The sequence below is a fragment of the Camelus ferus genome, chromosome 2, assembly GCF_009834535.1.
Source record: "Camelus ferus isolate YT-003-E chromosome 2, BCGSAC_Cfer_1.0, whole genome shotgun sequence".
In the NCBI taxonomy this organism is placed as follows: domain Eukaryota; kingdom Metazoa; phylum Chordata; class Mammalia; order Artiodactyla; family Camelidae; genus Camelus; species Camelus ferus.
Window position 1 is genome coordinate 102,733,216 of NC_045697.1, and position 16,639 is coordinate 102,749,854.

The 16,639-nt window shown below is 36.6% G+C and overlaps 1 protein-coding gene across 2 annotated transcripts in view; it reads right to left on the reverse strand.

Annotated features, from left to right (window-relative positions):
• The window catches only part of ANAPC10 (anaphase promoting complex subunit 10), a 55,033-nt gene that overhangs the window by 4,357 nt on the left and 34,037 nt on the right, over positions 1-16,639 (reverse strand). Inside the window, exon 5 of one of the 2 annotated variants that reach the window (XM_032464277.1) lies at positions 1,196-1,286. The exons of the other annotated variant lie outside the window; for it this stretch is intronic. Within the exon in view, the coding sequence (XP_032320168.1) occupies positions 1,196-1,286 (91 nt within the window). The remainder of the gene's footprint in view (positions 1-1,195; positions 1,287-16,639) is intronic. 2 annotated transcript variants of the gene reach the window in all.

Below are 16,639 nucleotides of genomic sequence, written 5' to 3' on the forward strand. Positions count from 1 at the left end.
GCTGAACTATGGATTTCATCCACTTTTTTACTGTTCATTAACCCACTCAGTATCTTCAGTTCCCACTTTACCTCCTTAATACCCCATAATTCATTATGATAATCAATCCTTTCATGTACAGAAATGCAATGTTCCTCTCTCACTGTTTCATTATTTTCCTGAGGAAAAAAACAATCCTGGTTAAACCCAACTCCCTTCCTATTCAATGCCTACTGGAGAAAAATAACATGCTGACTGGTTGGTTCTCACTTCAACACAAGTGTGTTTATTCAAGCATACATGTAGTGCCATGTAAAATGCTTACTATATTCCTTCAGAAAATTTGCTTCCCCTGTGTCTGGGATAGCTATTTCTGAGCTTCTCCTCAAATCCTAACACCTGCTCTAATCTCTCTCTGGCCTGATATCTGATTTCACTACGAAAATAAAAGCAATTAGGAAAAAAAACCCCACCAAAACTACCATCTTCCCATCAGCTGTTATACTGTAGTTAAACCGCCCCTGCACCTTTATGAGGCTAGTTCTCCCACCTGCTCAACATCAACAGATCCCATCCTTTCTTTCCCAGCCAAAGACTCTGCTCGACCATAATTTTCTCTCCAAATCATTTTCTCTTCTCCATTGGATCACTGTTATCAGCATACAAACATGCCATATTTGTTATCTTAAAAATTAAAAACAAAACCCTTTTGTAATCCTATGTCCTCCTCCACATACTGCCCCAATTCTGTTTTTTTTTTTTTTCACAACAAAACTCCTTTAAAAGTTAAAAAAAATTTTTTCACCTGCTAGTTATCTCTAAGCCACTCCAATTTGAATTTTGTCCTCACCACTGAAACCAATCTTGTCAAAGTCACCAGTGACCCCCACCTTGCCAAATCAACTCTCTCTCAGAATAGTTCTTTGATAGTTTATTTCTGGATTCTGGATTTCACTTAATGATATGCCTGATGATGGCTTATTTATATTCAAAAGTTTAAGGCTCTTAAAGTTTTATATAATATTGTAGCTTAAACATAGTTTTCTACACAAAATATATAACACAGTTTATTAAAGATAGTAAGAGAATTTGTAAGTGACAGATAATAACTGGTAATTCAGTAAAGACATAAATTTAAAGATGAATAAAGTTAAGACTCATTTTAATGCTGAGCTAAATAGGATACTTGAAATTATGTGCTTAAAAATATATCTACCTGAGTGCGCTTGGCAGTGGATCCTTCCCCAGTTGAGTCTGTGATGAGACCGCAACTCTGGACAACAGCTTGATTGCAGCCCTGTAAGATCCTGAACAGAGGATGCAGCTAAGCTATGCCTAGACTCCTGACTCACTGAAACTGTGAGATAATATGTATGCATTGTATTAGGCCACTAAGTTTGTGCTAACTTTCTTACACAGCAATAGAAAACACAAGGGTAGCAGATAAATAATCAATATTGAAAATTTCATATAAGACTGGTGAAAATTCTGCATTAAAAAATGTCTAGAGCTTTACAAGTGTTTATAACTAACCCAGATATAAGAAGCTGAGACAATTCTTAATGTTAATTTGAAATAAATATGACTTCAACATTCCATTGCACTTCATTTCATTACTTGACCATGGTCTTGTTCAGTCAATTTAATTAGTTACTTGTAAAATACTTGTTTTAGGGGCAACCTACATAGGAGGTATTTCATCCAGTGGAGGAGAAGCCATGTGATGGACCACAGCATCAGCACCATGCCAGCCCAAAGCCTACCACCAAGTCATTTCTGAGTAGGAGCTGCCACCTTTCCCTCAGTATTTCTTCCTTGGTATCAGCCACTAACAGTGAAAACTGGATGTAAATACAACCCATTAGAGTTTCTCTATGAAGGTATCTCTCAGCCTGGCTCCACGATGTTCTGCTTCCTGTTAGCAAACTCTAAGTCACTACCCTCTACTCCAGCTATGATTTATTTAAGGGTATCCTCCAAGGATGCTTTGATTTAAAGTATTATCTCCACCATAAATAAAGTTTACATTTAAAAAAATACAGAAGTCATCTGTTAATAAAAATCATGTCGGATATTAAATACAAAGCTGTTTACATGTCCTTTCCTATTGCTAATCACATATCCCTGGAAAATAAATGGAAGAAGGAAAAGTATTGATAGTGGCTTTGAGATAGTTGTTCTCTATTCTCCACTCTAACTACCTGCTACTCCTTCATTAACCATGAAATCTTACGGAATCTCAATATGAGAACTGTTAACAAATGAAACAGACGATTCTAGCATTTTAAGCATCCTTTCACTCAGGAAGGAACAGAATCAGTTAACAGCAATGGTGACCTACTTGTAGAGAAAGAAAGTTTAATATGATCCAAAAGAAACTTCAGAAGTTCCAAATGTGTTAAAAGTAAGGATACCACAAAGGCAGCTGAACAAGAAAGACAGAATCCAACTCAAAGAGCTCACTATGGAAAGCAAGCTCTTTTGCCCTAGTGAAGAAAGTGACCACCTCAGAAGGTCACTTTGAGGTTGAAATCAGTCACCCTGCTACAGAGGGTCAAGACATTAATTCTGGACTTGTAAGTCTGAAAAAGTTTTTATATAGAGAAGTTCACTCCAGAAAGAGTTCCTGGAGAGTTAAGATTGTACAGTTTAATAGTTACCTATTTAAAAAGAGGCATAACAAGAGATAAGACCTACAGACAGAGTGTTCTACTAATCTACATGAAGAATTCTGAATAAATTTGAAGTCAATGGCAATTAAAAACAACAATTTAATCTAAGGCCAAAATGGTAAAGAAATGTTAAGAAGAAATTGCAGAAAATCTTTAGATGACAACAACAACTAGTACTACTACCCAAGTTAACTAGACTTAACTACCATTAAAAAGAAAACCAGGTAAGATAAGTAAGTACTAGGGATATAATGGATAGCATGACGACCACAGCTAACACTGATGTATGATATACAGGAAAGTTGTTAAGAGAGTAGATCCTAAGAGTTCTCATCAGAAAGAGAACTTTTTTTCTTTTTTATTGTATCTACATGAGATGATGGATGTTAACCAAATCTATTGTGGTAATCATTTCACAACATAAGTAAATCAAACCATCATGCTGTACACCTTAAACTTATACAGTGATGTATGCCAATTATTTCTCAATAAAACTGGAAAAGAATAATTATGTCCTTTCAAGACAAAAAACAGTAAATATAAATACATACATACAGAATAAAATTATGCTATAGTTCTATTGTAAAAAGAGGAATAAAAGTCTAAGTAATGAATAATCAAGAAATGACAGCAACAGATAATAAATTTAGGAAAGAACATCAGACAAAGAAGACCAAGATCTGAATTTCACTTCTGTTCTTGAGTTTAAGCAAATTATTTCTCCTTGCTAGACCTTCACTTCTCCATCTATTAGGCTAAATCATATAACATTGTCATTTTTGTAGGTCAAAAGTAAAATCAGGAAAATTTAATTCCCATATAATTTTTATACTTTCCTCATAGGAATGCTCTAAGGTTACAAGGTAGTATAAATTTCACTATTGCTAAATCCACAAGATGCTTTTCACTTCAAACCTTCCTATTTTTTCTACATAATTTGATGCAACCTCTTCTTTGAAATGTTCTCTTCCCGTGGTCTCTGTGACTTCACCTTCTTCAGATATTCCTCTACCTTTCTCATCTCTTTTTTTGTCTCTCTCTGGAAACTCCTCTATCCATTACTTAAACGTTGCCTTCCTCACAGTTTTGACCTAAAACTAGTCTCACAATATAGAGTTTGATCTACACAACTGTCCTAAACCACTGTATCCAGACCCATGACTTCAGAAACCTTAAGTGGCTATGTGCTGATGATTCAAAATTTTGTATCTCCTTTTTAAGAGGTAACTTCTAAAGGTACTAAGAAAAGACAAGGTTATCTACAGAAGGCAAGGCAAGACAGAAAGATTCCATGATAAAAGCCACCCAAAGAGTTCTGGACTTTAAATATATTTCTTTTAAATTAGTTTGAGGCAGACAGTGTTCCTTCTAAGAATAACTACAGGTAAAATTTTTTAATCATCATTTTAGAGTAATTAGAGAGCTGCTAAAACAAAGAGGACTAGAGGACGCTAGGGTTCTGGGGAGGAGAGAACCTCAGAGAGGTTACTTGTCTTTTGGAACCCACTTTAACCACGGGGGCATTTGTTGACTCCAGGATGGGGTAAGATGCTAAGAATCATGGTTTTGCCCAGATAGACAGCTGCTTCTTGAAGTCAGAGAAACATGAAGAACCATTATGAGTGGTCTTTTAGAAAAGATACAGAGGCTTGAAGAACTTTAAGCACACAGCCTATTTTCTGCTCAAAATATTTGCCATGTTGTGAAGTTGTCTGGAATGGGAGGATGAAGGGATAAGTGAGGGGTCTCTTAGAAGTAGAGTTTCTGGAAATCTCTCAGGGCTGAGGAAACAAGTCCTAAAATGTAGAACTTGCCCAGTGAGCACATGAGGCTACCCAAACGACAGCCCTGAGTGGCTATGACATGGCAGTATTAAGGAAGAGGCAGGTGGAACCTTATCAAAGCTGCAACACAGCCTCAAATCAACTCAACTCAGAGACTGAGAGGAGTACAGTTTCTCGGTCTGTCTGCCTAGTTCAGGAATGAGCAAATTCTCTCTAGAGAAAGAAAACAGCATTGAGAGCAGCACTGTCCTATTGAAAGATACTGTAGGTCACAAATGTGAGCCATGTATGAAGTTTCACATTTCTAAAAGCTACATTTTAAAAACTTTGAAGAAATAGGTCAAATTAATTTTATATTTATTATAACCAGAAAGCACTTCAACACATGAGCAATATAAAAAGTTAATGAGCTATTTTACATTCCTTCTTTCTATCAAATTTCTGAAATCCAGGATTTTTACACTTACACCACATGACAATTAAGATCAGCCAAATGCCACATGCAGCTAGTGGATAATCTACTGAACAGCACAGATCTAGAGTTCAGTCTTGCAATCAGTCAAAAACTACTATTATTAACCCAGTTAAGAAATAAGAGGGAAATATGAATAAATGAAATGATAATTTCATCTGAGAATTGGAATATATTTTTAAAATGGAACTGGTAGAGCTGAAAATAAAATATCTGCAATTAAGAATTTAACAGATTGACTCAACAGATTATATATATATCAGAAGACAAAATGGACAAATTCCTTGAAAAATACAATTTATCAAAGCTAACAAAAAGAAATAGAAAATCTGAATAGAACAATATCTATTAAGGAAACTGCCTCATAATTTAAAACCTACCATAAAATTCCAGGTCCAGATGGCATCACCAGTCAATTCTTCCAAATGTTTAAAGATGAAATCATATAAATTCTGCACAAGTGCTTAGATAGTAGAAAAGGGAAGACATTTCTAAAATATTTTTATGAGGCTAGCATAACTTTGTTTTGTTTTGTTTTTTATTGAAGTACAGTTAGTTACAATGTATCAATTTCTCATGTACAGCACAATGTCCCAGTCATGCATAATAATACATATATTTGTTTTCATATTTTTTCACTGAAGGTTATTACAAGATATTAAATACAGTTCCCTGTGCTTTACAGAAGAAACTTGTTTTTTTAAAACTATTTTTATATATAGTGGCAAACATTTGCAAATCTCAAACTCCCAAATTTATTCCTTCCCATCCCCTTTCCCTGATAACCATAAGATTGTTTATTATGTCTGCAAGTCTGTTTCTGTTTTGTAGATGAGTTCATAGTGTCCTCCCCTCTCTAAGATTTCACATATAAATGATATCATATGCTATTTTTCTTTCTCTTTCTTGCTTACTTCACTTAGAATGATGATCTCTAAGTCCACCATGTTGCTGCAAATGGTATTATTTTATTCTTTCTTATGGCTGAGTAGTAGTCCATGGTATAAATATGCCACAGCTTGTTTATCCAGTCATCTGTTGATGGATATTCAGATTGCTTCCATGTCTTGGCTGTTGTATATAGTGCTGCTATGAACATTGGGGTGCATTATCTTTTTGAATTAGATTCCCATCTGGATATATACCTAGGATCATATGGTAAGTCTATTTTTAGTCTTTTGAGGAATCTCCATATTGTTTTCCACAATGGCTGCACCAAACTACATTCCCACCACACCCTCTCCAGCATTTATTATTCATAGACTTTTGAATAATGGTCATTCTGACGGGTGTGAGGTGATACCTCACTGTAGTTTTGATTTGTATTTCTCTGATAATTAGTGATACTGAGCATTTTTTCTTTGCCTATTGGCCATTTGTATGTCTTCATTGGAGAATTGCTTGTTTAGGTCTTCTGCCCATTTTTGGATTGGGTTGTTTGTTCTTTTGTTATTAAGTTGTATGAGCTGTTTATATAGTCTAGAAATTAAGCCACTGTAAGTTGCATCATTTGAAAATATTTTCTCCAATTCTGTAGGTTGTCATTTTGTTTTGCTTATGGTTTCCTTTGCTGTGCAAAAGCTCATAAGTTTAATTAGGTCCCATTGGTTTATTTTTGCTTTTATTTCTATTGCTTGGGTAGACTGCCCTAGGAGAACATTGCTGAGATGTATGTGAGACAATGTTTTGCCTATGTTTTCTTCTAGGAGGTTAATCGCGTCTTGTTTTATATTTAAGTCTTTAAACCATTTTGAGCTTATTTTTGTGTATGGTGTGAGGGGGTATTCTATCTTCATTGATTTACATACTGCTGTCCAGTTTTCCCAATACCACTTGATGAAGAGATTGTTTTTTCTCCACTGTATATTCTTGCCTCCTTTGTCAAAGATTAATTGACCATAGGTCTGTGGGTTTATTTCTGAGCTCTCTATTTTGTTCCATTGATCCATATGTCTGTTTTTAGAGGCTAGCATAACTTTGGTTCCAATACTTAGAAAGGATATTATAAGAAAGAAATATTACAGACCAATCTTTCTCCTGAACACAAATGAAAAAAATCTAGAGCAAAATATCAGCAAATAAAATCAAGCCAAGTGAAGTGTATTCCAGGTGTGCAAAGTTGAATTATCATTTAAAAAGTAATCAGTGTAACTGACTTTATTAATAGAAAAAAGGGAGAAAAATCATATGATCATCCTGTTAGTCACAAAAAAGGCATCTGACAAATTCAATACCCATTTACGACTTTAAAAGTCTTACAAATAGGAAAAGAATGCAATTTCCTTAATATGAAAAACAGCATCTTCCAAACAAATTACCTACAGTGCTTATCATATACAATGGTGAAATTCTGAAAACTTTCCTAATGAGATTAGAAACAAGACGATTATCCACATTTAATACTGTACTGGAGGTCTTAAGCAGTGCAATAATGTGAGGAAAATGGAAGAGAACAGAGGAGAGAGGAACAGAAGGAAAGGAGAAAGGATGAACAAGGATTGGAAGGGAAGAAAAGAAAATAACACTATTTATAAATTATATGATTGCATATCTAAAAATCCAAAAATAATCTATTAACTACTAGAACTAATAAGACAGTTTAATTGGCAAGGTCACTGCATATCAGGTCAACATAGTCATAATTAAAACAGTGTGGAGTTAGTGCAAAGATAGAGTAACAGGCCAGTGGAACAGATTAGAGTTCAGAACAGATCCTCACATTTACAGTCACCTGATTTTTGTCAAAGATGACACTGGTGCAGTAGGGAAAGGATAGTCCCTTCAAGCAATGATGCTGGATAATTTGGATTTCCATTTGGAGGGAAAAATAATAATCTTGATTTCTTCACTTCTCACCATAAACAAAAATCAGCTATAGATAGATTTGGATCTAAATGTCAAAGGTAAAATAATAAAGCTTCCAGAAGAAAACAAAACATCTTCGTAACTTTGGAGTACATAAAATTTTCTTAAACAAGACACAAAAAGCACCAATTAACAAATATTGATTAACTACCTTAGAAGTAAGAATTTTCGTTCATCAAAAGGTGCTTTTAAGTGAGTGAAAAAAAACAAGCCACAGATTGGGAAATATTATGCATCCGTATATATAGCAAAGGACACCTATCTTGACTATTTACAAATCAGAAAGGTATATACCCAACAGAAATGCATACATATATTCAACAGTGTGTACTAAAATGTTCACAGGAGCACTAGTTATATCAGCTAAATTATCCATACACACACCAACAGTCAAATGAATCAGCTTGAGTATATTCACAAAAGGTAATATTCCACAGCAGTGAAAATGAAGGATTTACAACCACCCAAATATATAGATGACTCTCACAAACATGGTGAGTAAAAGAAGCCAGACACCAAACAGTGTGTGCAAAATATGATGCCATCTCTATAAAGTAAAGAATCAAAAAATAAAACCAAAAACCAAACATAAAAATAAATAAATAAACCCAGGTGAAAGCAGCCCATACTGGGAGAAGTTAGAATAATGGTTAGTTAGCTGGGGGACTATAAGGAAGCATAAAAGGGGTTTCTGGATTTTTACTGGTTGCTGATTATGTAGGTGTGTTTACTTCGTGAAAATTCAGTGAGCTGTTCATTTATGATATGTGGACTTTTTGTATCAATGTAAAACTTAAAAGTTAAAAAAAAAAAAGGGTCCAGACCTTTCTGCTCTGTCATCCTCTGCTGAGGCTGTGATGTCTGCAGCAGCTGCAAGCATCATGTTCTCATACAATAAATGTCCAAAAAGACTTTCTCCTCTTTTAATTATGGGGGAAAATATTTTCCAGAAGCTATCAGATTTCCCATTGGCTGTTTCTGGATCACATGCCTCTGCACTAACTGAAAGGGAAGCTGGAAATGAAGCATCAGACATTTCTGTTTTTACTATACAAAGTGGTCTCTGTCGGCAAGGAGGAGAGGTGGAGGAACGCAGCCTAGGTAATCAACAATACCCACTGCCCAGGATCATTATTAGTGACCTCCCAACTAGGCTTGCCATAGCAACTTCTGTCTTCCTTCAGTCTAAGCTCGGATTAGAGGCAGAGTCATTTGACAAAAATGTTAATTCGAAAAACCTTCCATTAGCTTCTCACTGTAGTAAGAATAAATCCATGATCCTTAAAAAGGTTGACAAGGGCCTGCATGATCTAGTCTCTGCTTACCTCTTCAGCCCCATGTTCAGTGGTCCTTCACCTATATTTGAGCCGCATAATCTGCAGTTAAGGCAAAAGCAAATTCACACTGTGCAGGAAACCGACTCTGAAACTATTCCAAAGATCAAGAGGTGGCAGAGATATAAATTACGTGTCATTTAAAATGGGTCAAGTGTCTTGGACATGCTCTAGTGTAGTGAATTACTTTTATATTTGTAAATATAAGGATAATAAAAGAACTTTTGGTCTGTCACATGAGATCTTGGTCCCTCTAACTCTAACTTCTAAGTCTGAAGTTTAGTAACCACCCACTCTTTTAACAAGATTTTGTTTCACTTCCAGAAACCTAATACTCACAGTTAATGTGATTTTGCTTCCTTTTGCTTCCACTTTCCAATCCCCACCCCATCCCTTAAATGCTAACTGCAGATTCCGATTAGGTTTATACCTTTTTTTCAAATCTCTCTTGACACTAGAAAACACACAAGTATATAAACGCATACAAACTACTTTTGCCCTCAAACTTTTCAAACAATATATTAAAATGACATCACACTACAGCTCGAATCCAGTAGAAAAATCCATTTGTTAGTCAACAAACTGTGCATTCACTATGTCTTGGACACTGGAAACTGTGACAGGGGTAAGTAGTAAGAGATAACCATTAATTTATTGGAAATTAGTGCATTTTATGTTCATGAAATATATCTAACCACCCACTAATTCTTATGCAAATACCATTTTGAGGAATATAATTTACAAGTGCTTTGAAAAATAGTTTAGGAAATGATGGGCTCTCAAAAGTCAACTAAAATGACAGCTGAGGAGTTTGAAAAAATGTATAAAAGCAAGGGAGAGATCAACAAGAAACAAGGTACATTGTATCCTAGAATTTCTGAAATTGAAAGCACCAGGTAGCTCTGAAGGCAGGGATGCCAAGTCAAGTTAAAAATACACAAAGAAGCAAACAGGAAAACTAACTAGAGTCCATATAAGCAATAGTTAGATGCCAAGATCCTCACCCACCCCCAGTTTAAGTCGGCAGGTGACCATTCCTTTCTCACTCGTACAGAAAACAAAGTTTGTATTATCTCTATGGGTTAAAGAAGAGAGGCTCTAGATTCAGGTAAAACATGACTCGATGGCGGCATCTTAGTGAAAAAAAGAAAGTGAGTGAACATCTACATCGTTCGTAGTGAACCTCAGCTCACTTCATCTTGTGCAGCTACAGGCATGCTACTCGTAGGCAGATCACCCTCAAACTCCGTCCACATCCCACTCCTTTCCCCGGCCGCATGCCCCAGGCCAGGGAATGAGTCACTCTCTTCTGGATAGAATAAAGCCATAAGAAAAAGAGAAAAGCTGAAAGAGAGAAAGCCAGAAGAAAAGAGTTATATATAGTGATGCGAGTGGCCTCAATTTAACAAATATTTACCGGATGCCTATTCTGTGCTGGGCACAGGTGGTAGGTGTGTGCAGTTTTAAATAAGGTGGTCAGAACAGGCCTCAGTGAGAAGGTGACATGTGTGCAAAGAGGTGAGGGTACCAGCTGGACCATATTACTGTTAAGGTCTGGTGAGCATCAAACTCCATCATGAGCCCAAACTGCCTCCAAACTGCTATTCTGTACCTCACTACTAGATGATGAGAAAACAGCCAAGGATCTGCAGGTATGTTAAAAAAAAGAAAAGAAAGAAAGAAAAACAAAGACCAAAACATGGAAATTGAAACAAGCATGTAAACAAGCAAAAACAGAAAAGGAACTCTCAAGAGAAACAGTGAAGGGAGTACAAGATATTTAAAAACAAAACGAAGCATCATTAATATCCTCAGCGACATAACAGAATGCATTCTTAAAACAAGAACAGAATGCCGTTTAAGATCAAGGAACAAAAAGAGGTCTTAGAAATTAAACATATATATATATATACGCAAAAACTTTTTATATTATACAAAGTTAAATGAATTGCTTGGGATACGAGAAAACAAAAGAGACAGAAAATGAGCTCAATGCAGGAAGTATCATGGCTAACAAACGTGAATTCAGAAAGAAACAGAGAAAACAGAGAGGAAAAATATGAAAGAACATAAGAGCACCTCCCAGAACTAAAAGACAAGTGTCTCCACACTGATGGGAACAACTGAACACCCAGTAAAATGAAGGAAACATACACACACACACACACACACACACACACACACACACACACACACACACACGCCATAGCACGGCCTTCATAAAATTTCTGAATATCAAAGTTAAGAAGATTTTAAAAGCCTCTACAGAGAAAAACAGGTCACACGCAAAGCATCAAAAATAAAAAGTGGCATTTACACAGAAAACTATGAGGCAATGAAGAATGTGCTTAAAATTCTGATGAAACAATTATTTCCAAACAAGAATTCCATACCCAGCCAAATCATCCCTCAAGGGTAAGATTAAAATAAAGTTTTCAGTCATGAGAGGTTTCAATAATTTTACCTCCCATGTGGAGGATGTATTTCACTAAAAGAGGAAGTAAATCAAGAAAGACAAAGACCTGGGGTCCAGGAAACAAGGAGTCTACCAAAAAAGAAGGTGAAGGAAGTTCCCAAGATGATGTTGAAGGGATGTCTTAAGAAGATAGCTGTTAGTCCACGCCCTCTGAACAGACACCGAGACATGGATATACAAGAAATTTATTAGGGGAAACATCTGTGAAGGAAAACAGGGAGGGAGCCAGGGGTGGCTGGAAGAGCGGCCAGACGGCACTGCAGGTCTGGCCCCGGGGGAGGAGACAAGGGAAGGAAGGCAGGTTGGGTGGATGTGCTAGACTGCACTGCAGGTCCATGAAAAGTTTGGCAAGGCTGTCAAGAAGCCCTTAAGCCCTGACTGCCTGTCAGAAGACTCCTGAGTCCCCTCTCTGCTGTGCTCACTCACTGGCTGCCGGAAGACTGGGAGCACAGCCTCCTCGGCACAAACGCAGTGATGGATATCAGAGAGCAGCAGCTGGTGCCATCAGTCAGTTACGCCCTGTGGTCAGACATCTGAGAGAAACATTCTCAAGGCCACCTGGGTGGCTCTGTAATGTGCCAACTTAGCTAACCTAAACTACATCTCCCAGAATTCCCTTCCTAGTTCAGTGCCACAGCGGAGATATTTACATGCAAGATTTAGAGGGCAGAAGTGAAGCAGCAGCCATTCTGATTTTTACATTCAAGGTAGGTGAGTCTACGAGTTTTGGAGATCCCCAAACTAGGGATCACACATGTTGTCACTATCTGCTGCCACACCCTGCTGTCACGGAGCAGCAAGCCCCACCACTGTTCCACCTTCCCCGGGATCCTCCCGCAGCTTCTCGGACACATAGGCCGAGCGTGTGTCTGCTCCATGACGAAGGGTGTCAGCTCCTTCTGTAGGATCTGGCATCCCAAAGTCGGAGGCAGTGAGACTGACATGGATTCCAGTTCATCGAGTTGGTGCTCACGGGTTTCAGCTTGCCCTTGCTCTCCACCATTTCACATCCATCTTCACTTCTGACTTCCTGCCCTTCCTTCCTGACCTCAAGCTCCGGTATCAGATGTTAAAACAACAATCTTACAGAATTTATTTAACCACTCCTACTTGCTTAAGGTAGAATCCCTGTAACAAATCTCTTATTATTTACCACCCCATCCCCATTATACACACAGACTCATGATGTGCACATACACACACGACACTGGTGCTCTGCTTCTCTAAATGGACTTCCACTGACACATGGATACAGTAGCTGGACTCAAGGTCCAGGAGGGATGTTTCCATGAAAAAACATGTGAAACCCAGAGAGTATGTATGTTTCCAGAGGCATTTTATAAATCAGAGAATTTAGGGATATATCAATAATTGATAACATTTTTAAAATTCAGGAAAAAGTGAAGCAATCATTAATTCTAGGAAAATAAAATTATGCCTAAAAAGGAAATTAAAGCATGACGTAGGTATAAAACCAATACTTATATGGTCATGACAGTGAAAACATGTATAATGATTTAGCAAATACCACGAAACACTATACTAGGAAGATGAAGAGAAGGAAAGTGCATGAGAAAAGAAATAGGATTATAGGGCAGAGCGCTGATATTTCATAGTAAGACATCATTAGATCATGTCTTTAAATACAGATATGTACACGTGTTATTTAGAATTGCACATATCTATTACAGCTGTCTGTGCATATGTCGTTTAGGAATATGAGAGCAAATACCTCCCCCCTCAAAAAACCCCAAAAGGGCTAAAAAACAAAGAGTAAGAGAGTTGCTCCCAAGGAGGAGGCCAGGGGTATGGGGCAGTGGGGAGTACCGGGGCTGGAAGTGCTGCTGCAGGCCCTCACACTTCTAACATATGTATGTATTTTACACCTACATACACCTAAACTTAAAAAATTAAATATAAAAAGTTAAACTTTACTTAAAAAACGTAAAAGTATAATTGAAAATTAAAGAATAAGACTCATCAAGTTGGCAAAAAAAAAAAAAAAGGAGGAGGAAGGGGAAAATTTGACAATACCAAGTCTACACCAGTTAAAAGTTCAAAAACAGGCACTGATCTATTGTTTAGGGATACATGCAAAGGTGGTAAACTATTAAAAAAAAAAACTAAGGAAATTAGGATAATGGTTACCTCTAAAAGATACAGAAAGGACTGTGATAGGGAGGGAAAAGGCATATTCCCAGCTCTGGGATGCTCATAAAATTCTCTTTTCTTACATTAAATCTGTTACATACCACATACACTACACATATGCTTTATGGACTCTGGGGAGGAGGGAGTACTAAGCACACAACAGAAAAAACTGCAGAAACTCCAGCACACACCTGCAGGATTTTTTGCGCCATATTTGAGGCTTAGCTTTTTCCCAGTGTTTAGTATTCCAGATATATTATGATTCACTGTTCAATGAGCTCTAAAATAAACAAATACGTATTTCACTTACATTTTACATTAATTTACCTTTTATTCTAGAACAAAAATGAAACAGAATTTGTATGTATGGTAGATATGATAAAACCTTATGTAAATACCTACAAATTTAGACTTTTCACATACATGAGTAATTCTTAAGGTACAGCAAATTTAAAATGTATACTGTCATTCTATCACCATAAATCTTACTGGTAAATAAATACTCAAAACAAAGAAACGTTAAAGACAGCCTTTAAGTACACATGGCAGTAATACATCTAATGATGGCCTACTGCTGGATTATAGACCACTGGAAAAGAGGCAGGGAATCAGGAATTTAAGATACCAAAGAATCACTATAAAATACTTTTTATATAAATCATTTAACCACTGAGTGAATAACTGCTTATTTAAAAACTCCAACTGAATCAGAAAGATACATGGAAACCCAATTATCTTTTAAAAAAAAAGTTTAGAGAAATATAAATATGGTTATGTTCTCATGTGGAATCTAAAAATGCCAAACTCATTGAAATAGGGAGTACAATGGTGATTGCCAGGGCCTGGGAGTTGGGGAACTGGGGGAGATGTTGGCTAAAAGGAACAAACTTCCAGCCATAAAATGAATAAGTTCTGGGAATCTAATGTATACATGGTGACTGTAATTAACAATAACGTATATATTATATACTTGAAAGTTGTTAAGAGAGTAATCGTAAATGTTATCACCACATACACAGAATGGTAATTATGTGAGGGATGGAGGTATTAATTAACTTTATTGTGGTAATCATTTCACAATGTATATATGCATATCAAATCATCACATTGTACACCTTAAAACTTACATATGATGTATGTCAATACTACCTCAATGAAGTCAGAAAAAATAAATAAATACATAAGTAAATAAGAAAAAAATGTTCAGTATATCAGTGAAGTCTTCAAAAGGTCTTTTCATAATTGAGCTGCCTTCAGAAGGACTGTTAAAAAGCTAACAAAGGCAAGATCTATAAGCAGGCAACAAACTGAATAAATACTTTTTGATCAAAAGACATCTAAAGATTTTTACCACAAGGATATCACAATTCCATGGCAGTAGTGAATAAAAAGTAGAAATCTGGCTGCAATATAATCCTAAGTACACTTTCAGGAGATGGGGAGCTCTGAAGGGGCTGGAAAGCAAGGTAATGGGAATTATTTAGGAGTGGATGAAAGAGACATCCCTTAATTAACCTACTTCATTCACGTTTTCTGGCTTTATGGTTTTTCCTCTTCTACGAGATAATAACAGTTAACAGCAACTAATGTGTTTGGAGCACTTACTCTTTGCCAGGCAGTGTTTTAAGGGTTTTACATGTACTGAGTCATCCCAGCCTTGTAGCAGCCCTGTGAGGTAGACTATTTCCATCTTCATTTTATCCACAAGGAAACTGAGGCACATAGAAACTAGCTTTCCAAGGTTCATGGTTAAGCTGGCAGAGCAGGAACTCAAACCTCAGCAGATGACCCCAAAGCCCATGCTCTTGGACCTTTATCAACTCAAATATATACATATATAGCCAATAGTTCTGTAGAGCTGAAACTCAAAGCATAATAGTGTACACTTTTACAGCCTATGAAAATATGACCGGTTTTCAAGGCTTTGCTCCTTTCAGCTGTCATTTAGTGAGCTGCTACCATGTGCCAGGCACTTAACCTACATTTGTTTTAATCATTCCAACACTGCAGCCCTAATTTATAGCTAAGGAACCTGCAGTTCAGAGAGAGGTTATATAACTGGCCGAGGGTCACCTAGCTGTTGAAGGATGAAGCCAGGACTTGAAAGTAAGTTCCCTGCCAAATCTCTGAACCTCACAGAAGCAATAAACTTTAGTCTAAGTATGTCTCTCTGGAATAAAAATAAGAAAACAATATATTCTGAGATGAGTACAAGTGAAATAAATATTTGCAATTCAAGTATAATCCTATACGTGCTTTAAAGAGACGTGGAACTCTTAGAGGAGATTGCGAAGAAAAGAAGAAAGTAACTCAACTGTGTGCAAGTCCCACAGTACTCATTGTTTCCTGTTAGTCACGCTGCCAAGAAGTAAAGCATGGCAGTGGGAACAAGTGAAGTTCTTGCTACAGGTCCAGCGAAGGTGAAAACCCAATACACACCTCTAGTTATACAGAAAATTGAAATGCAAGCATGTCTAGAATTCTCAGTAACAGGTTTTTCAAAACAGCTGAAGTAGTCCCCCACACACTTTGCTTGCAAGATCTGTGATTTCCATTGGTCCTGTAATTCATATATATAACAGATTCTGTTTATAAAAGTACAAAAAGTACAAAGAACAATAACCTTATAATTTACTTTCTAAAGTGTTTATGCAAATCTAGAACAGTTGTCTAGAATCGTTAAGGTGGATTATACAAATGAATATCATGGGGTAAGAAGCAGTGAATTTTATTTTACCTGAATTTTAAAAGCGCTGAATTAATTCCATCACTTATTGCTTAGACATTATGAAGCTTGACTTCATGTTGATGTGAATTACTATCATTTTAAGAAAAATGTTAACTTGTTTCCTACAACTGCAATCAGTGACGACACAGTGGAAAAAGCAAAGACATCTCTGTTCTAT